The sequence below is a fragment of the Schistocerca gregaria genome, chromosome 2, assembly GCF_023897955.1.
Source record: "Schistocerca gregaria isolate iqSchGreg1 chromosome 2, iqSchGreg1.2, whole genome shotgun sequence".
In the NCBI taxonomy this organism is placed as follows: Eukaryota; Metazoa; Arthropoda; class Insecta; order Orthoptera; family Acrididae; genus Schistocerca; species Schistocerca gregaria.
In genome coordinates this window covers 126,034,950-126,058,049 of record NC_064921.1, presented here as the reverse complement: position 1 = coordinate 126,058,049, position 23,100 = coordinate 126,034,950, and the positions used below count along the sequence as shown (strand labels likewise).

Genomic DNA, 23,100 nt, shown 5'->3' with positions numbered 1-23,100 from the left:
AAAATCTATCATCTGGTGAGCAAGACGTATGAAACAGGCGAAATACCCTCAGACTTCAAGAGGAATATAATAATTTCAATACCAAAGAAAGCAGGTGTTGATAGATATGAAAATGATCAAATTATCAGTTTAATAAGTCACGGCTGCAAAATACTAACGTGAATTCTTTACAGACGAATGGAAAAACTGGTAGAAGCCGACCTCGGGGAAGATCTGTTTGGATTCTGTAGAAATATTGGAGCAGATGAGGCAATACTGACCCTATTACTCATCTCAGAAGCTAGATTAAGAAAAGGCAAACCTACGTTTCTAGCATTTGTAGACTTAGAGAAAGCTTTTGACAATGTTGACTGGAATACCCTCTTTCAAATTCTAAAAGTGGTAGGGGTAAAATACAGGGAGCGGAAGGCTATTTACGATTTGTACAAAAATCAGATGGCAATTATAAGAGTCGAGGGGCATGAAAGGGAACCAGTGGTTGGGAAGGAAGTGAGATGTTATTCCATCTGTATATTGAGCAAGCAGTAAAGGAAACAAAAGGTAATTTTGGAGTAGGTATTGAAGTCCATGGAGAAAAAATAAAAACTTTGAGGTTCGCCAATGACATTGTAATTCTGTCAGAGACAGCAAATGACTTGGAAGAGCAGTTGAATGGAATGGACAGTGTCTTGAAAGCAGGATATAAGATGAACATCAACAAAAGCAAAACGGGGATAATGGAATGTAGTCGAATTAAGTCGGGTGATGCTGAGGGAATTAGATTAGGAAATGAGAGACTTAAAGTAGTGAAGGAGTTTTGCTATTTGGGGAGCAAAATAACTGATGGTGGTCGAAGTAGAGAAGATATAAAATGTAGACTGACAATGGCAAGAAAAGCGTTTCTGAAGGAGAGAAATTTGCTAACATCGAGTATAGATTTGTGTGTCAGGAAGTCGTTTCTGAAAGTATTTGTAAGGAGTGTAGCCATATGTGGAAGTGAAACGTGGGCGATAAATAGTTTGAACAAGAAGAGAATAGAAGCTTTCGAAACGTGGTGCTACAGAAGAATGCTGAAGATTAGATGGGTAGATCACATAACTAATGAGGAAGTATTGAATAGGATTGAAGAGAAGAGAAGTTTGTTGCACAACTTGACTAGAAGAAGGGATATGCTGGTAGGACATGTTCTGAGGCATCAAGGGATCACCCGTTTAGTATTGGAGGCAGCATGGAGTTTAAAAATCGTAAAGGGAGACCAAGAGATGAATACACTAAGCAGATTCAGAGGGATGTAGGTTGCAGTAGGTACTGGGAGATGAAGCAGCTTGCACAGGATAGAGTAGCATGGAGAGCTGCATCAAACCAGTCTCTGGACTGAAGACGACCACAACATGTCAGTACCATCATTACTTTGTGGAAGTGAATCTTGGGTAATGAAAAAGAAAGATAAAATAATATTTCTGGCCAATAAAATGAAATTCCTCAGGTACATAGCAGTATACACTAAGCTATGCTACAGTTATCAGGGAGGAATTAAATATTTTCAATATAAACAGTAAGGTTGACGAATACTGACATAAATGGATATTGCATCTGTTACGATCGATAAATCAAGATTACCACTACATTTTCTGGCGATGTACTCCACAAGGTAAAAGACGCATTGGAAGACCTGCAAAACGATGGTAGGACGACGTGTAGGTGCAACAGGTTGAGGGAAAGCTTAATGGCCGACGGAAGAAGAAGAAGACAAAGGATAGCTTAGAAAAATATATGAACAAGGTAATCTTTTTTGTTTAGCTCTGCTACAACTCCAGCTGTGAGCTCTTTTATTGCTTTCTATGTGGAGAATCCTTTATGGAAGGGCAGTTAAGTTCTTTTTGGTGAAATAAGTCAGTGTGTCATCATAGACTGCTTTCTCAAACACTTTTTAAGAGATTGGAAGCAATAATACAGGTTTATAAATACCGGTATTTTGTTTATCTGTAAATTAGAAGATGGGTGTTACTGCAGCGTATTTGTATCTTCCAGCAAATAAGAACTCAACACAGATTGATTACAGAGGAGGCTTAAGTTGTGTGTCAATGTCACCCTCCCACCTTTTTTTTCCCTTTTTATTTTAATGTTATAGTGACGTGAGCTGTGGTGTATGCAGTGTAATATAGAGTAGTGTAGTGTAGTGTAGTGTAGTGATTACAGTCGCTGCCTGGTATACTGCATGTTCACAATTCAGACCCGAACCCCAGGAGTTACTTGCTGTTTAGTAAGTATAATTTCTGGAAGGTTCTTGAAATATTTTATGTTTGTATATTCTGGAATATATGACGTTTGTTTGAATGCCAGCAGTACGGAATAAATTTGTATCAATGTCTGCACATTCTGTCGAGGCGATCAGTCGTGTTCTGGCTGTATGCTGATGTTCATAATGAACGTGCTTTCACTGCGAAGTATTGTATTTCACTGAAGACACCACTTTCAGATTTTGACTTGACTCTTGTTACGACGTGACATTGTTTGATAGAGACGCCTAGTATTTCAAAAAATCTGCATGACTATGGTTCCAATTATGCCACGTAAACGCCATCGCATGCGTGGACAGGAACTAAAATACAAGGTCTGTGGATCTGTGGGTACGTTTATTTAAAACAACCATAGATCTGAAGGCAGCAGTAAGTCACTTGCACACGAGACATCCATCAGTGTTTTCTGGAGACGTTGGTCAGGATATGATGAAATGGTTAAAAGGATTTGACCGAATCACCAAATGCAACTGGTAGGATAAAATGATGTGTTTGGCGAATGTGCACTCTGACTTGGATGGCACAGCCCAGCAAGGTTCAAGAACAATGAAGAGTGCTCTGTAGGGGACAAATTCCATGCCGAACTGAAGAAAACATTTGATGACAACCAACAGCAGGCCCGATTAGCAGTTGAATGTGACCCAATGTCGTGGCGAATGACTTTTGCAACACTGCGAATCTGAAAATGACAGAAGCCAATAAAATATTACATTGGATGAAACGAGTAGCAGAAGTCATGTACCAAACACGTATGGTTAGCGATGTTACAACAGCAGAAGAATCATCAAGCGGTACAAGGAAACGCATCAAGAAAAAGTCTGACGAAGAGTTATAACCGTCTGCCGAATGTGGTCCGTTGGCAACTGAGGAAGCCCACTATGATCTCGCTTTCTCTCATATGCCATGTTATAAGAGAAGAGATACAGTATTTTATGGCACCCAGAACTGATGAACTGCGTATACATCAATCGTGGGCTTCAATCTCCACCACCACATGAACGTGCCATGGAGAAGTGACTGCCATCTCGGACTTACATCGCAGCTGTCAAACACACACCCGGCAACCAACCAAAGGAACTACAACCAAATCCTCTACGAAGTAGAACGCCCCCTAGAAGAACAGGTATACTAGAATGCCGAGACAAAACTTCACATTGATACTAGTAGTTTTGGGATATGAGCAGTTGTAGCGGAAATTTAGGACTGCATTGAGAAGGTTACAGCTTAAGTTTACAGAGTACTTCCAAATCCGAGGTGGACTACTCTAAAACCGAAAAAGAGTGCCTTGCAGTTGTTTGGGCCAGTAAAAACTCCAGCGGTATTTGCCTTGACGAACCATTCACTGTTGTGACGGTTCATTATTGTCTGTGTTGCCTGACTTGCCAGCAGGATCCAGTCAGTTCATCTGGTGAGACAGGCCCTTTGGCACCCAGAGACCAAGGTCACAATGGTATACAAAAACAGACACAAACGAGACTGTCAACTAGCTTTCAAGGCATTATTTAGCGAAACAACGCTGTGGATGAACTCTCAATCATGACTGTGTTAACTGACATTGCTGCTAAACAGAGGAAAGATCCAGCATCGCTAAAAACCATAGAAGCCTTGGACTAGTAGGAATTGATGAAAGAAAGATGCCAGTTAATAAATGGAACATTGTTTTAGAGGAATTATTAAATTTGGAAAAGTGTGGCTAAATATGGAGCGAACGTAAACATTAGGCTTTGCTACATGTCAGTCTCACCACAATCAAGATTTCAGAGGGTGGGTGGGGGGATACGCGATATCGCATTTTAGCCCCATGACTATCCTTTTCGTTTTCAGGGTTAGATTAATTTATACTTTACCCATTATACCTTATCGACGCCATTATCGGAAGTTATAATTTAAAATATGTTGCTATCTGTTGTAGATTCAAACTCTGAAAAATGACTGAATAAGTTTGGTTATGATTTTATGTATGCATAGAGTAATTTTTAATTCATACTTTGCACATAAAGGGGTGCCATTATAATTTGAAACAGATAATTACAGACCAGAATGAGATTTTCATTCGGCAGCCGGGTGTGCGCTGATATGAAACTTCCTGGCAGATTAAAACTGTGTCGGACCGAGACTCAAACTCGGGAGTCCGAGTCTCGGTCCGGCACACAGTTTTAAACTGCCAGGCAGTTTCAATTCCTGACATTCCTTTATAAGGTGAAAGCATGCTTCATTCAGTTTCCATAAAGAACCATAAACAGTTGTTGGAGTAATGCTTATTGCAATTGTCAAAAACTGAATCACACAGGAAAGACGTAATCGACAATATCTTCCAACCACAAACTAAGATTACGGTATTATGCTCCTGGTGTTTCGGAAATGTTACAAAATATGATAGAGGCCAGGAATAACATATGCTTCGAAGACCCTGGATGAAACAAGTTTTACTACACAAATAAACAAATACATCACTATACACAAAACAACACAGTTCCAGAACACAGTAAGAACATTTACACCTATATTTTTTTTCTTGATATGTTCGTACATTTGTATTCTGAGTACAGTTGCGAAAAGAAACTCAGTAACTGCGTAACTTATGAAACAATACACGAGCACTGTAACTTTCAAAATAATCGCAGAATGACTTCCCGAAACAACAACTAGTTCGGATTGGCACAGCAAAGAGCGCTGAATAACGTGCCACAGCCGTTCTCTCTCTGTCCCTCTCTCTCTCTCTCTCTCTCTCTCTCTCTCTCTCTCTCTCTCTCTCTCTCTCTCTGGCTAGAAATCCATGTCATTCATGTGCTCTTGCCGAATTCAAGCTGCCGAACACGAGTGTAGTTTCCAGTCCCTTGAACATTAAATTTCATGACCGTTATACCCTCGGCTATATTATTTTACGGTCAGCTACCTATTTCCCTGGCCACCCATTTATTAAGCTCCAAATGGAGTAACTACAGCGTGTAGCAGCAAGGGCGGAGCAGCAGGACTATCTGAGTGCGAAGACGCGTGTTTAAGGCACGCGCAGGACCTACAATCTGTAGCAATCCTGCTCGCACGCTGCCTACCGGCAAAGAGTTGAGAGGCATCTAAGCACTCAAGTAACTGGATGTTGATATCAAGCAGATTTTAGAATGATCATCTTTTATCGTATCGTAGTTAGGTGGAACTATAATTCCCATGCAGCCTGCTAATTTCCAACCAGATCATGGATCAAATGGTTCTAAGCTCTAAGGGACTTATCATCTAAGGTCATCAGTCCCCTAGACTTAGAACTACTGAAACCTAACTAACCTAAGGACAGCACACACATCCATGCCCGAGGTAGGATTCGAACCTGCGTCCGTAGCCAGCATCGCTGTTCCGGACTGAAGCGCCTAGAATCGCTCGGTCACAGCGGCCGGCCCAACCAGATGAATTTTGTAATCTCCTTTGTGTCTGTGTTTTCGGAACTAATGTTAGTTGGTAGTGTATGTCGTGACTGCATAAATAAATGTGACTCATCTGTATTTTGTGGTGTATTTCCGTGTGCAGTGTTTGCTGTCGCTGTGAAAAGTATTAATTGCAATTGGTGACCAATGTTTTCAAAGTGTCATTTCTACCAGAGCTATTTTCTGATGGGCGAAGTTCATTAGCATCACTATTTTTGTTTGTTTACTATTCTTCGATTTATTCTTAGAGTTTCATTTTGTGAGCAAAGTACACCATTTCTTTTATCTTGATAACAGACGGAAAGATTTTACAGTACTGGTGGCAATGAAGTTCAAAATCTTGAGTATATCCTTTCCTCTGAATTACGTAGATCTCTGTCTTCCTAGCGAAACTATTTTAATCCTAGGAATTATTCACCCCTTATCTCAGATTCCTGAATGGAGAACAATCGTAATAAGTTGTCAAATTGCATTCAACTAATAGTTCTGTGAAATATCGAAGATCAACCGATCTATTGATTGTACAAACCTATTGATATTTTCGAAAACGAAATATTAACACTTAGCTTTGATGAATAATGGGCAACGCCCTTGCCGCAGTGGATATACCGGTTCCCGTGATATCACCGAAGTTAAGCGCTGTTGGGCGTGGCCGGCACTTGGATGGGTAACCATTCAGCCGTCATGGGCTGTTGCCATTTTTCGGGGTGCACTCAGCCTCGTAATGCTAATTGAGGAGCTACTCGACCGAATAGTACCGGCTCCGGTCAAGAATTCCATCATAACGACCAGGAGAGCTGTGTGCTGACCCGACGCCCCTCCTATCCGCATCCTCTATGAGGATGATACGGCGGTCGGATGGTCCCAGTAGGCCACTCTTCGCCTGAAGACTGAGTGTTTTTTTTTTATGAATAATGATGCTGCAATGCTTTGCTTCACAACAACGTATACTACCACTACTCACGTATTTCGAAGGTACATATATCCCAAAATTGCTGGAGCCGTAAATGAATTAAATGGAATTTCTGTAACTGACAAATCGTAAAGAGCAGAGTTTAAACATAACTTAAGCAATACCAAAAGAACGTAACACCTATGCCGGCTGGAGTGGCCGTACGTTCTGGAACCGAGCGACCGCTACGGTCGCAGGTTCGAATCCTGCCTCGGGCATGGATGTGTGTGATGTCCTTAGGTTAGTTAGGTTTAAGTATTTCTGAGTTCTTGGCGACTGATGACCTTAGAAGTTAAGTCGTATAGTGCTCAGAGCCATTTGAACCATCTAAAACCTATTTACAAAACAGCTTCAAAAGCCTGATTACCAATAAGTGTGTGTTAAATATTTGTCATTAAGCATGTAAGAGAGAAGAAGTTTGTTGGAATTTGCTATGTGCTCTCATTCTCTAGGGCTGGATGAGTATGTTCTGGATTAATTTGCGCGCCATGAGTTAACGCTGCCTCAGGACATGTCAACAATTTCTAACAGTAATATTTGTCTTTCTGTGTTAAACTTACATCAGATTATACCTCTTTAAGTCGATTATGACGGCATTTCAAATTTTTAAATTAGCTCAAAAATTAATTTAATATTGAAAATGAAATTTTTGTTGTCTCTGAAAGCCGTCAGACAACCTGCAACTGAGATCGTGCACTATAAACTAGGTTTGCCGTTTAGCAACATAGATGAGCAGCAATTCAATAAGCGAACGTTACTTAAGTGTAACTATCACCAGATGATTGTCAGCCACGAAGACCAGAACACAGCAAATGATCTGGGCAGTTAACAGAAAATCCCAGTATCCTCAGAAGGACATTGCTTGGGTGGTTATAATTTCCATATTATTGTTACTACTGACTTCTGGCAAAAAAGTATTTTATTTACGTGCTTTTCACAAGACGAGAATTTCGTAAGTGAAGGAGTGATAAAATACAAAATAAACTAACCACAGTACATATTTAGGGTCATACAGTGAGGGGTACTGTAACTTTAAGAAACAAACATGCTGATTTGAGCTGTTTGATTAGTTGCCTATGTGTTGATTAACTTGTTATCCAGTCATAATACATGGAAATTTAGACACAGATTTTCACATAGTGTATGAGGCCATATTTGCTCATTTGAAATTGCATGATATCAGTCTTTGCGAGATAAAAAGTTGATCTGTTGTGGGCTTGTTCAGCCGTCATCTGAACTGTGTCTGGTACAGTTGAATTTTTATCCCTGGTTAGCATACTTATACAAGTTTCGAACCATTTTTAATATTGTTAGCCAAGAATTTATGTAGTAAACGAAAGTGCAGAAACTGTAATAGTAAACTACACAACAAACTTATCTTGGCTGTAGGTACTTACCGAATGAACGTGTTCCTTCATTCCAACCCATTGCTTGTAGCTGATAGCAATGCCACTATTGCGCCACTTGTCGTAATTGCTTCTTTTCTCGGGGTCACAAAGGATTTCCTTTGCTTCCTGAAACAACCAAACTATTATGAAATACTGCTTTCAGCAATTTCTTACTCTTAGTTTACTGAAACTTACTTGCTCCTGTGCCTAGGAGAGAGAACAAATTATCGAATTATTATTGTTCTGATAATCAGTTGTGTTTGCGACTTGCATTTCACTCTATGACCTGCGCCTGCAGGGTGCTGTCAAATTGCATTTTCATAAAAGCTGAAAAAGAAATATACTGATTAACAAAACCTAAGTGTTTTAGGTAGATTGCATTATTAGCACCTCATCCAGAAGACGTACTTTGTTGTGGTTCCCAATTTTATTTGTTTTTCTTGGGATATACTGACTCTACAGTGTTCATCTTTGCCACACTGGAGTAGAAGCTGTGACGAAACGAACTAAGCCAAAATTGGTGCATTTCGCATATTGACTTACATATGTTTATATATACAAGCCGACTTCTAGTATTTCCTTTGTGTCCGAGTAGAATCTTGTCAATCACATATATTCGCTTGAAAACAAATATGCTGAATTTTCGTGTACAATTTAAATGTCTTGTGTTAACTGTGTGGCGACCATCGAGCACAAAGACAACTCGAAGTCTATATCCTGACATATCTTTTGTATATCTTCGGTTTTTACTTAGTCTGCTCTTCAGTCATGTTCTTTACATGTGTAATATTGGTCTACCGGATGGAATGATTTAGATAAGTTGTTGCGATTCATTCTATTCACCGTCCGCTGTAGTGCACGTACTCCAAAACTCTCAAAACTTATCTGTGTATATTATGATAGAGTGTAATGAAACCGAGTGTCGCATGAGACTTGTTTTATGCTATAGCATCAGCTGTAAATTATTTTTGTACTTTACATAATTTTGCAGCAGTATTTTCGCTCAAAAAGCACGGAATCGGAATTTCAGTTTTCATGTACATGAACTCATGCATATTTTTAGAATGTTCAGAAGTTACAAGTTAAGGAAGTTTTGCAGGTGTGTGTAACATTTTTCTTTGCAAATCGGATTTTGTGAGTTACAGTTACTGCAGCGTATATTTTAACTAACATATCGTGTTAAATCTAAGTCTCTATTCCAACAATACTACAGTATTATCATCATCTTACATCTCCACAGTTTTCGAGTCTGATCTGTGCATTTGTTAGTTCCCACAATGTAAATGCTTCCGCATAGTTTCAGAATATCAGTGGTTTTTATTCCAGGTCATGGTATAATAGAAATCTATTTGTTGGGTGCTCAGCGCTTCACTTCCTTAAGAGAACTGGTAACACTCTTAGCGTAACGGATCCGGAAACTGAAAGAGAATAAGGAAGCTTATTTAAAGTTGTTTGCTTAGTGTTCCACAATAAATTGCGCTAGCAACAGTGCAACCCCATTTGAATTGTATCTTTGGCGCAGGACGATTTTGTTGCTCTCTACAAGAAGGTGGGAGTCTCACTGACAATCGTCACACAACTGGAAGCAGCTACAAATCAGTGTGCTGGAAGGTATACCAAGAGACATGCACCAGAATACCAAAGGTAAATGAAGTACTGTCTACTGTGCATACTGCCTCTTCTGCGGGCAGTACTCAGGATATTACATACAATCCTCAACCCAAAAAATCTGAGAGCTATTGTTGAGTTGGCGTTGATTCGTGACAGTTGCGGTAGGCTGAGCGCGGTTGCTTCACGGGCCTACTCCAAGCAGTGACGTAACACGATTATATAAACATTTCTCTGGCAATGTCTCGGTGTTGTCGCAGCTCTATAGGCTGCTACAGGTTTTGCCTGTAACCGTGAAAGCTAACAGCAGCACAACGATCTGTCAGGGATCTCTTACATTGTCCAGACTGTATCTTCCACTGAAACAAACTGAGCCCAGCGAGGATGACTTCACCTTTTGGAGAAACTGCGGTGTTTCGTGTCAATAGGTAGCAAAAGCGAAAGGATGGGGTTTAGTGATCATTTCCCTAAGGGAAAAGATACCAAGGAATGAGAATGAACTCCACAAACATTCTGTCTCTCTGCCTCAAGGACTCATTCAGCATGTTTAAGAAGCTGGTCCAGTGGACGTTGAGGAAACACGGTGCAAGCAACTGCCGACTAGGTTCCGCGATAATAATTGGATCGCCCTAGTGACTGGCTGAGGAAGTTGTGAAGACCAGTAATACTTGGGGAGTTTCGACGAAGTCTGTAGTATTGTATGTGGAACTGTTCATGGCCCCCCCTGGTCCTATGTCGAGCGGAAGGTTTGAACCAGTTGCTGTAAAGATTAAGTGACAAGCTAGTTCTTAGACTTGCGACTAGTTAAAACCCAAAGTAGATATGAGGGAGGCTCTTGGGGACAATTTAAGTGTGTATCCAAAGGGCAGGCTAATAGGAAATGGAGGGTGTATCTTTTGCAGTAGATAATCAGTGCAGGTTTAAGGCCCAGGTGACAAAAGCGGCTGCTTGGGACACCAAACAGGGGGGAGGGGGAGATTTCTGTACACCCTAACAACTAGCAGCCGCTTGGGGGCGCCAGCTGAGAGAGAGGTGCACCAGGCGTATCCAAGTGCTAGATTTGTTCACAACGTGTATCACAGTTCCGAAAACTGACAGAGAGAGAGGGGCGCCAAAAGATAATTCGGTTATGTGGAAAAAGTTCTCGATATGATCCTGTGGACAGGTGATAAATTCACTGGGTTGGTAATTGAAGATGCATGCGAGATTGTTTGGGCAAAATCAGTATTAATGGTGGGTATAAACTTATAATTAGATCTTTCTACTACCAGACTCATTCCACAGGGCAAAAAAAAAAAAAAAACGTTAGAGGAAACCTCAGTAAACCTCATATTTATGTTCCCCAGTCACACTGTCATCATTGAAATAGACTTTAATCACCTATCAATCAATTGGAATAAAACAATTCTGTACCTGGCTGACGTGACAAAACGTCTTGCAAAACGATAATAAATGACTAATCTGAGTGATATGTAGTTTGGAAGCCCACTCACGATGGAAATATATTGTGATCAAATCCCACAGGGATCCATACTTGGCCCATAGATCTTCACTTTATACACAAATCACAGTCCAAACAATTATGATAATACAGTTACTTACATAGATGATATAACTACTATTCAGGGATAGTGATACAGAAAATCTGCTACTAAAATTCAAATTTGAAGTAAATTAATCTATCCAAAGTTTGCTGAAATAAATTTTCACAATGATATTGGTGAACACTAACTTTCAGACTAAAAAGCGAGCACAATGAAGATATCAAACTTTTCACTGATGGGCACATAAAAACTCATAATTCCTTGTAACAATTAATAAAAACATTTTTCAGTAGAGCTGTGAATGACAGATCACCAAACCTCGTATGAAGTGGTGCTGGAATACAGTCCCATAACAGACGATACTCCACAGGCATGCAATTCGATTAGAAGTCGCTTGTGAGAAACGGGGTCAAAAGTCTTCTGGAAATGTAAACAAATAGCATTAATTTGTCGATGGCACTCATTACTTCGTCAAAATAAAGAATTAGTTGAGTTTCACAAGGACGATATTTTCTGAATCCGTGTTGGCTGTTTGTCAATAAATCGTTTTCTTTGATGTGATTCGTACTATTCGAGCGCAATATATATCCCAGAATCCTACTGCAAATCGTCGTGAGTGATATGGGTCTGTAATTCAGCGGATTACTCCTATTTCTTTTCTTGGGTATTGGTGTGGCTTGTGCAACTTTCCAGTCTTTTGGTGCGCATATTTCGAAGAGCGGGCGATTCTATGTGACTGCTACGTATGGCGCTATTTTATTAGCATACTCTCTGATAGGAACATGAGTGGTATACAATCTGGACCGGATCCCTCGCCGTTATTAAGTGATTTAAGTTGCTTCGTTACGCCGAGGATGTCTACTAAGTTACTACTGTTGGTGCATGTTCTTGATTTGAATCTTTCAATACTTACGTCGTCAATTTCAGTGAAGAAATTCCGGAAAATGTTTAGTAAGTCCAGTTTGATGGCGCTGTTATCGGTAATATTACCATTCGTATCGTGCAGTGAAGATATTGATTGTGTCTAACCGTTGGTGTACTTGACATACGGCGAGAATCTCTCTTGGAATTTCTGCCAGATTTAGAGACAGTTTAGTTGTGGGAACTATTAAAAGCATCTCGCATTGAAGTCTATGAGAAGTTTTGAGCTTCTGTAAAACTTCGCCAATCTTTGGGATTTTGCGTTCTTTGAAATTTGATCACATTTTTTTCGTTGCTTCTGCAACAGTGTTCTGACTTAATTTGGGTATCATGGCTGACCAGCACCATCTCTTATTAGCTTATTTGATGTATATCTCTTAACTGCCTTCGATACTCTTTGAATCTGAACCATTCTGGTCTACACTTAAATAAATGAATTGGAAGGAGTTGAAACTGGTTTTTAGGAAGGTTTGAAGCGAATTTATAACTGCTTTTTTAAATATACTTGTTTTACGTTTGTTTTTGGGGGTTTCAAAAATCGCTCTGAGCACTATGGGACTTAACATCTGAGGTCATCAGTCCCCTACAATGTAGAACTACTTAAACCTAAGGACATCACAAACATCTATGCCCGAGGCAGGATACGAACCTGCGAACGTAGCGGTCGCGCGTTTCCTGACTGTAGAGCCTAGAAACGCTCGGCCACTCCGGCCGGCTTGGTGGGTTTCGACCAAATTTTGAGTGCTGCTTATCAGTCTTAGTAGAAGATGGAAGATCGAAGGGATAGCATCATGTTTCGTCACGTGACCGCTGTAAGTGAGGCCATCTGCATCACGGAGTAATTTACTGGTGAAATTCCAAGAGAGTTCATTCTGCGGAGAGTCAGACCAGCATATTGCTTCCTCTTGCGAAATGACGACGATAAGAAAAATCGAAGAAATTAGAGCTGATACGGATGCTTACTGTCAAACATTCTTCTCATTCGCTAGTGGAACAGTGATAAAGAAAAGTACCCTCCGCCACACACCGTAAGCTGGTTCGCGGGGTGTGGATGAAATGTAGAATACACCTGAGCCATTTTCGCAGTTTCACATGAGGACGCAGGTTGCCCGTGACACACAACTGAGCCATTAATTTCCTGAATCGCTACGAGCCGTATCTGGAGTCATACCCAAAGGAATAGGGCACAATGACGCCAGGAGTAACGCCGCAGCCGTCTGTACCAAAGTAGAGAAGCCAGAAGATAATCAGAATTTGCAGAACGACCTGCAGAGAATTGATGAATGGTGAAGGTTCTGGCAGTTGACCCTGATCGTAAATACAGTACTGGCCATTAAAATTGCTACACCACGAATATGACGTGCTACAGACGCGAAATTTAACCGACAGGAAGAAGATGCTGTGATATGCAAATGATTAGATTTTCAGAGCATTCACACAAGGTTGGTGCCGGTGGCGACACGTACAACGTGCTGACATGAGGAAAGTTGCCAACCGATTTCTCATACACAAACACCAGTTGACCGGCGTTGCCTGGTGAAACGTTGTTGTGCTGCCTCGTGTAAGGAGGAGAAATGTGTACCATCACGTTACCGACTTTGATAAAGGTCGGACTGTAGCCTATCGCGATTGCGGTTTATTGTAACGCGACATTGCTGTTCGCGTTGGTCGAGATCCAATCACTGTTAGCAGAATATGGAATCGGTGAGTTCAGGAGGGTAATACGGAACGCCGTGCTGGATCCCATCAGCCTCGTATCACTAGCAGTCGAGATGACAGGCATCTTATCCGCATGGCTGTAACGGATCGTGCAGCCGCGTCTCTATCCCTGAGTCAACAGATGGGGACGTTTGTAAGACAACAACCATCTGCACGAACAGTTCGACGACGTTTGCAGCAGAATGCACTATCAGCTCGGAGACCATGGCTGCTGTTACCCTTGACGCTGCAACACAGACAGGAGCGCCTGCGATGGTGTACTCAACGATGAACCTGGATGCACGAAAGGCAAAACGTCTTTTTTTCGGATAAATCCAGGTTCTGTTTTCAGCATCATGATGGTCGCATCCGTGTTTGGCGACATCGCGGTGAACGCACATTGGAAGCTTGTATTCGTCATCGTCATACTGGCGTACCACCCTGCGTGATGGTATGGGGTGCCATTGGTTACACGTCTCTGTGACCTCTTGTTCGCACTGACGGCACTTTGAACAGTGGACGCTACATTTCAGATGGGTTACGACCCGTGGCTCTACCCTTCATTCGATCTCTGTGAAACCCTATATTTCAGCCGGATAATGCACGACCCCATATTTCAGGTCCTGTACGGGCCTTTCTGGATACAGAAAATGTTCGACTGCTGCCCTGGCCAGCACATTCTCCAGATCTGTCACCAATTGAAAACTCCTGGTCAATGGTGGCCGAGCAACAGGCTCGTCACAATACGCCAGTCACTACTCTTGATGAACTGTGGTATCGTGTTGAAGCTGCATGGGCGGCTGTGTCTGTACATGCCATCCAAGCTCTGACTGAATACCCAGGCGCATCAAGGCCGTTATTACGGCCAGATGTGGTTGTTCTGGGTACTGATTTCTCAGGATCTATACATCCAAACTGCGTGAAAATGTAATCACATGTCAGTTCTAGTATAATATATTTATCCAATGAATACCCGTTTATCATCTGCATTTCTTCTTGGTGTAGCAATTGTAATAGCCAGTAGTGTACGTTACCAGGCCTGTTAACAACACTAAACATGGACAGTATTAATGCACCCTGTTGGCCGCTCTGTCACTCAGAATTGCAACATACTTGCCGATGGTATGTACATGTACGAATTTACATTGACATCGGAGCATGTCTTCTGCGGGCTTCATATTTCTTGTCAGACAGTTTACTCTGAAGTAAACCAGAACTACGACTATGACTAATTTACTATTAGAACAGATGCAGGTAACTCCTTTGTGTCAGTTGATAGTATAATGAAAATTTGACTAGCGATACACTACGTATCAAAGAGCTCAAGAGGTACCTTGCTCATCTTAAAAAGAACTTTGAGAGATCCTTTAATCCGATTTGTCTGCAGCTAATTCGTCAAGGATTTCAAAATTTTTGTTTCAATACGCAGCGCTCGTATTCAAAGCGCCCTTTGAGTTCCGGATAGCGCATGCACTTAGCGCATAGCTGCTAGAAAACTGCTTCCCTTAAAAATTATTTTCTGTGCTAATAAGAATCATTATCTACACTCAAGGAAAACATCGCAGCACCAAAAAATAATTGGTGCTGAGTAACGAAATTTCGGGAATACATTTGTTTAGGTAACATTGAAGTTACTGATACACGCGCACCTGCTATATTTCAACAAAGGCTTAATCAGTCTTATACGAGGGGCGTTTGAAAAGTCCGTGCAAAGTCCGAGAGATGGTACCACAGGAGCATATGTAAGTTATGTTTAGATAGTAGCATCTTTGGAAAGAACGCACACAAAGTGTCAGCCATATTGGTCTCTTTCTTTGTGTTTGGCATTCGTGTGAATCAAGGAAGTCGAGTGATTGTCAAAAAATGGACGAAAAAGAATTTCGTGTGGTGATTGAACATTACTTTATGAAAAGAAAACGCCTCGTGAGACTAAAGAGAAGTTTGATAAACATTACAGTAACTCTGCACCTTCGATTAGAAAAGTTTACAAGTGGTTTCAAAATTTTCGGAGTGGCCATATGGACAGAAGTGATGATGAATGTTTTGGACGCTCTGTGGAGGTTACGACTCCTGACATGATTGATAAAATCCATGATATGGTGATGGATGACAGAAGAGTTAAGGTGCGTGAGATTGCTAGTGCTGTGGGCATCTCGAATGAATGGGTACATAATATTTTGCATAAACATTTGGATATGAGAAAGCTATCCGCAAGATGGGTTCCGTGATTGCTCACGGTTGACCAAAAACGGAATCGTGTGAAGTGTTGCAAGGATGGTTTGCAGTTGTTCGGAAAGAATCCACCTGCTACGGTCGCAGGTTCGAATCCTGCCTCGGGCATGGATGTGTGTGATGTCCTTAGGTTAGTTAGGTTTAAGTAGTTCTAAGTTCTAGGGGACTAATGACCACAGCAGTTAAGTCCCATAGTGCTCAGAGCCATTTGAACCATTTGAAGAATCCACCGGACTTAAAGCGTCGCTTGGCCACCGTGGATGAAACATGGATACATTACTATGTTCCTGAGACCAAACCAATCTAAACAATGGGTTACCAAGGGAGAATCTGCACCAAAAATCGCGAAGACCATTCCTTCGGCTGGAAAAGTAATGGCGACGGTCTTTTGGGATTCGCAAGGGATAATCCTCAGCAACGATCTGGAAAAGGGCAAAAATACTACAGGTGTGTATTATTCATTGTTACTGGACTGTCTGGAAACCGACCTGAAAGAAAAACGCCGGCGATTGGACCGGAAAAAAGTCCTTTCCCATCGCGACAATGCACCAGCACAGACCTCAGCAGTTGTGGTCGCAAAATTAATGCAAATAGGATTCCAACTCGTTTCATATCCCCTATTCTCCAGACTTGGCTCCCTTTGACTACTATTTGTTCCCCAATTTGAAGAAATGGCTGGCAGGACAAAGATTTTTTTTCAAACGAGGAGGTTATTTCTGCAACTAATAACTATTTTGCAGACTTGGACAATTCCTATTATTCGGAAGGGATCAACAAACTAGAACAGCGTTGGACGAAGTGTATGAATCTAAAAGGAGACTATGTTAAAAAATAAAGGTTTCCCCGAAACACGTACCGTAAGTAGTTTTTGTTTTTGAATGGACTTTTCGAAAGCACCTCGTATCAAACATTTTATATATATACACGCACATAAGCACGATTAAAAACTAGTGGAAAAACACTAAATTGGAAATTGACAAATCTTTACTCAAAGGAGCCGCACTTCATCTCAACACTCTAAAAATGGCAACTTAATGGCTACCTAGAGTAACAAAATTACGAACAACATGCTTATAGGTTGACTAGAATAAAGGAGTAAATAACACATACACAGATTCCGGCGGCCGACAAACTGTGTTGGACTATTGAGCAGTGATTAAGCTAGCCACAACATACGCTAGCCAGGTTAGCGGCTTATTTAAAAACAAGCGTCGAGCAAGAACCCTGGTGAGAAGGTAATGGAACCAGTACTTATAATTAACTAATTTACAACTAACTCCGCCGCGCGGCATTAGCCGAGCGGTCTAGGTCGCTGCAGTCATGGACTGTGAGGCTGGTATTTGAGTAATGTGTAAACTTAGGGACTGATGACCTTAGCAATTAAGTCACATAAGATTTCACACACATTTGAACATTTTTGAACAACTAACTCCAGCATTGAAATCAACTGATGACAAGTTAACCATTACCGATGTGGCGTACGATGGACAGTCAATAGACTGAACACTCAACTGAAACCCGGTGTAATGCTGTGGGGCGAAACGCCCAGCCCAAAGCATGTTTAGCGCAGACGCCTATTTTGAGAGTAAAACAACCATGAAGCAACAGGATTATATTGCAACTTGCAGTACAAATGCCACAGCCCAAATACAGCCTTCACCCAAGGCAGGACTAAAACACACTAGTTTGTCTCTGAAAGTTTCCAAAACAATCAAAATTAGCAGGATTACTATCACAATTCCCACGCAAGCTGAGGTGAATGGCTCCCCTAGCCTACCCTACTATTGCCTCCATGGTGCATCATTTGAACATCGGTCCACTTGGACGATGGCATATCTGGAGACGACTGTCTACTGATGTAACAAGAAATAAGATTCATCTGATCAGGTGACACATTTAAACTGATCCACGGTCCAACCGCCAGTGGTCCTGTCTTCACTGCAATCAGAACTGGCGATTTCTTTGGATCAAGGTCATACACAGGAGTCGGCTACAGCGGAGCCCCATGTTCAACCATGTGTGCTGAACGGTGTGCTCCGAAATACTTGGGCGGGCACCGGCGTTGTACTCCGTCAAATTTCCCATACATCACCGCCTATCTTGTTTTACAAAAGCTGACCACATCGTAGTTCCTGAGATCCTCGTTCGCAGGCGCCGGGCCGTAACGACCTGACCTTGGTCAAAGTCGCTTACGCCAATGGACTTCCTCATTCGCGGTTCGTATGGTCGTCTCCGGTCCTTTTATATACTTCCATTACCACAACGCCATCGGACGAGATTCAGTTTCTATGTGGACATTGGTTATAATGTTTTGCGCATCGGTGGATATATCTGCGACTCGTACGCCACAGTCCTCCATCGTCTCTGTTCTCCCAGTGGTGCAGTTCCCTTATACCTTGTGAGAGACCTATGATAGTCGTGTTCGTAAATCATAGGTTGAAACCAAAAATCAGTGGCAATGAACATTTGAGTCCAGCCTAATCGTTGGCGAAAATGCTTGCAAAAATCAGGAAATCCGGGTTCGAGTCCTGGTGTAACACAAATATTCAGTCATCGCAACGATGACTACAGTGCTAGTTTAGCATTTTTGAACCGTCCACTGTCCGCATGAAGTGTGTGGTGAAATGTCTTGTGTCGGACATGTATCAGATGAGCGTAAGTCTATCATCTTGACACGTGAACGTGTCCAATTATTCCATGCCGTGGCCACAGGAGACCTCTCATTCGTCCGCCCAACAGAGAGCATCGCTGGCGTTTCGACACTAACGCCCGTAGCTAAGACGCAGGTAGAACAGTAGTGTGCTCTTGGCACTTGTCCCTTCTCCCTCGACGGACGCTGTGGCGGAGCGGTTGTTGGCGCTTCAGTCCGGAACCGCGCTGCTGCTACGATCGCACGTTCGAATCCTGCCTCGGGCAAGGATGTGTGTGATGTCCTTAGGTTAGTTAGGTTTAAGTGGTTCTAAGTTCTAGGGGACTGGTGACCTCAGATGTGAAGTCCCATAGTGCTCAGAGCCATTTGAACCATTTTGAACCTTCTCCCACGTCATCATGTTTATCAGTGACTTCACACATGATATCATCGATGACCCTGATCTCATGAGGTCATCAGTTATCAGTGGGAAGACACACTATCCCTTGTCTCCAGCCAATCATAGCACAGTATTAATAATCCAAGCTGATGGGAATACACCAGCTGTGTGCTTCACACCCACCTCCACTTCTCTTCCCAACCAGTCAGAGCGTACTATAAAAATTGTGTCAAGTTACATCGTGTACAGACCAGCTTGTTTTATAATCAGCATCATCCAGGTCTATGCGTCCTTGGTCAAACTGGCAGCACCATTTCACTATAGCTGTACGCAAAAATGGATTTAGTCCATATTCCCCCAGAATTCATGGTGAAGGGATGTCCTATTTAGACGTTTTTTCCCCGCAGGGATCTTACTGTCCCATGTACTTCAATTCTGGAGTACATTTCCAACTACGAAGCTATTTCACTCTCACACTGTGATGCGTTTGTTATCAGTGCTGTAGCATAACTTCATCTGCAAGAAACCCGGAACATTTACACTGACAGTGCGCCACTCTTGATCGGCAATGGTCTTCGCGCAGGACGACCTGTGTACGGAGTCTGTTCAAAAATTTACGGGAAATTCGCGCCAATGGTATGTTGGTACGAAATGCGGTTGGCATCACTGCACACTCCTGTTTTTAATTTGTAACTGCCGGAAGTTTCATTGCTGCATGTCAGTTATTGTTCAGTGCTGTATTGAGTAGAATGCCTCGTTTCAAATTTCGAGATGGCAAAGTTAGAGGAGCAACGAGTCTGGATTAAATTTTGCGTGAAACTCAAGAAAACCTTTACAGAGACACACCAAATGATGCAGGAAGCCTGCGATGACGAGTGCTTAAGCTGTACTCGGTGTTACGAATGGTTCACACAGTTTAAAAACGGCCGGACGGAAGTTAAAGATGACTCGTTCAGGACGCCCTTCGACGCTCATGTCGGGAACGTCAACGGAATCGTGCCAAACGCATAAACTGTTTATCCAGGGTGTCATCGGGATGTGTTTCGGCGCCTGAGAGAAAATGTGAGAAGGAAACGGCCTGAAATATGACGAGACAATTCGTGGCTCTTGCGTCACGATAACGCACCCACACGTTCATCCCTGTTGGGGGGTGACTATTTAACAAAAAACTAAATCCCTGTGCTGTCTCACCCTGCGTACTCTCTAGACCTGGACTATGCAAACTTTTTATTTGCAAAGTTGAAAACGCCGTTGAAAGGATGAATATTAGCAACGACAGACGAGATGAAAGAAAATTTGCAGACGGCGCGAAGAGGCGCACCAAGATTTCTTCCGGAAGTGGAAACGGCGTTGGAAGTGGTGCATCAATTGTGGAGGAGATTATTTCGTAGAAGACCATGCACAATAAGAAAGATAAGCGTAGAAAAATTTTGTTGACAAGGTTCCGGAATTTTTTGATCAGACCTCGTAATTTATTTTTTGTAGTCCTCTCGTACGAAGTCCGTGATATAAGAAAGGCTTCTCGCTTCTGTCGTCGTGCAAGGAAATCTATACTAATGGGTCAGTAACTGTATCCTGACTAGGTTCTTACGACTTCTAAAATTGTATCAGTGAAATGAACTTGCCATTCGTCTTTTTACTACACTCTTTCTGTACATCACTTTCCAGGTCTCAAAACTCTGGTCGAACGTATATAATTTATGATATAATTCTTTTTGCTGAAGAATCACAAAATATTAACATAAACATTCGGGTGTTATTTCAAACGACCTTACTGAATTTCTTGAGTCGTCCTGTCGAAACGTTGCGTACGCCTGGCTCCAGGACACTGAAAGGACGATAGCCAATCTTCTTGTAACTGGTATACAGCTTTCATATTAGTCACACCAAAGTCTGACGAAGAGCTTTCATATTATATTCAAAAATCGTGGTTGAATGTTCTGAAAAAGGTACGTATTCCTCTACGGAGCGTGAATGCACGTTTCGAAAACAGTTCGCTTATTTGAAAAGCTAGCGCTTCCATAAAGCCCAGTTTTTATTTTTCTTGCGAATGCATTTGTAGGATTACCGCACGCAGTTCCACGAGCTACCTTTCGTTCGCTTCGCGGCCGTAGTGTGGCAGTGTAGACACCTGTGGTGGGACATACAGGGTGTTTCAAAAATGACCGGTATATTTGAAACGGCAATACAAACTAAACAAGCAGCGATAGAAATACACCGTTTGTTGCAATATGCTTGGGACAACAGTACATTTTCAGGCAGACAAACTTTCGAAATTATAGTAGTTACAATTAACAACAGATGGCGCTGCGGTCTGGGAAACTCTATAGTACGATACTTTCCACATATCCACCATGCGTAGCAATAATATGGCGTAGTCTCTGAATGAAATTACCCGAAACCTTTAACAACGTGTCTGGCGGAATGGCTTCACATGCACATGAGATGTGCTGCTTCAGCTGTTCAATTGTTTCTGGATTCTGGCGGCACACCTGGTCTTTCAAGTGTCCCCACAGAAAGAAGTCACAGAGGTTCATGTCTGGCGAATAGGGAGGCCAATCCACGCCGCCTCCTGTATGTTTCGGATAGCCCAAAGCAGTCACACGATCATCGAAATACTCATTAAGGAAATTAAAGACGTCGGCCGTGTGATGTGGCCGAGCACCATCTTGCATGAACCACGAGGTGTTCGCAGTGTCGTCTAAGGCAGTTTGTACCGCCACAAATTCACGAAGAATGTCCAGATAGCGTGATGCAGTAATCGTTTCGGATCTGAAAAATGGGCCAATGATTCCTTTGCAAGAAATGGCGGCCCAGACCAGTACTTTTTGAGGATGCAGGGACGATGGGACTGCAACATGGGGCTTTTCGGTTCCCCATATGCGCCAGTTCTGTTTATTGGCGAAGCCGTCCAGGTAAAAATAAGCTTCGTCAGTAAACCAAATGCTGCCCACATGCATATCGCCGTCATCAATCCTGTGCACTATATCGTTAGCAAATGTCTCTCGTGCAGCAATGGTAGCGGCGCTGAGGGGTTGCCGAGTTTGAATTTTGTATGGATAGAGGTGTAAACTGGCGCATGAGACGATACGTGGACGTTGGCGTCATTTGGAACGCAGCTGCAATACGGCGAACGGAAACCCGAGGCCGCTGTTGGATCACCTGCTGCACTAGCTGCGCGTTGCCCTCTGTGGTTGCCGTACGCGGTCGCCCGACCTTTCCAGCACGTTCATCCGTCATGTTCCCAGTCCGTTGAAATTTTTCAAACAGATCATTTATTTTATCGCTTTTCGGTCCTTTGGTTACATTAAACCTCCGTTGAAAACTTCGTCTTGTTGCAACAACACTGTGTTCTAGGCGGTGGAATTCCAACACCAGAAAAATTCTCTGTTCTACGGAATAAACCATGTTGTCCACAGCACACTTGCACGTTGTGAACAGCACACGCTTACAGCAGAAAGACGACGTACAGAATGGCGCACCCACAGACTGCGTTGTCTTCTATATCTTTCACATCTGTTGTTGAAAATTGTAACTACTGTAATTTCGAAAGTTTGTCCGCCTGAGAATGTACTGTTGTCCCAAGCGTATTGCAACAAACGGTGTATTTCTATCGCTGCTCGTTTAGTTTTTATTGCCGTTTCAAATATACCGGTCATTTTTGAAACTCCCTGTATATTGCCGCAAACGCTACCGAACTGCAGTGTCCGGCAACGCAGCCGGTCTGTATTATAGGCAATACGCTATTTCTTTGGCCCTTGAAGATGTGGAGCACAAATGAAAAAAATTCAAAAGCATCGTTAAATATGCCTTGGAAAAGAATGTTCCGATTAAGGTCTTAAAGGATGGGGAAGACACACTGGTTTAATAGACGTGTCTGAAAACTGCTACTTGCGCAAAGAGAGCTTCATCACAGATTCAAGGAAAGTCAAAACCTACAGACGAACAAAGGCTGAACTAAGTGAAAATGAGGGTAAGGAGGGCAATGAGAGAAGCGTTCAATGACTCATAGTAAAAATTTGTCAACCCATCT

The 23,100-nt window shown here is 42.2% G+C and overlaps 1 protein-coding gene across 1 annotated transcript in view; it reads right to left on the bottom strand.

Annotated features, from left to right (window-relative positions):
• The window catches only part of LOC126336499 (J domain-containing protein), a 94,924-nt gene that overhangs the window by 6,876 nt on the left and 64,948 nt on the right, over window positions 1-23,100 (bottom strand). Inside the window, exon 3 of the mRNA XM_050000247.1 lies at window positions 8,045-8,161. Coding sequence (XP_049856204.1) covers window positions 8,045-8,161 — 117 coding nt within the window. The remainder of the gene's footprint in view (window positions 1-8,044; window positions 8,162-23,100) is intronic.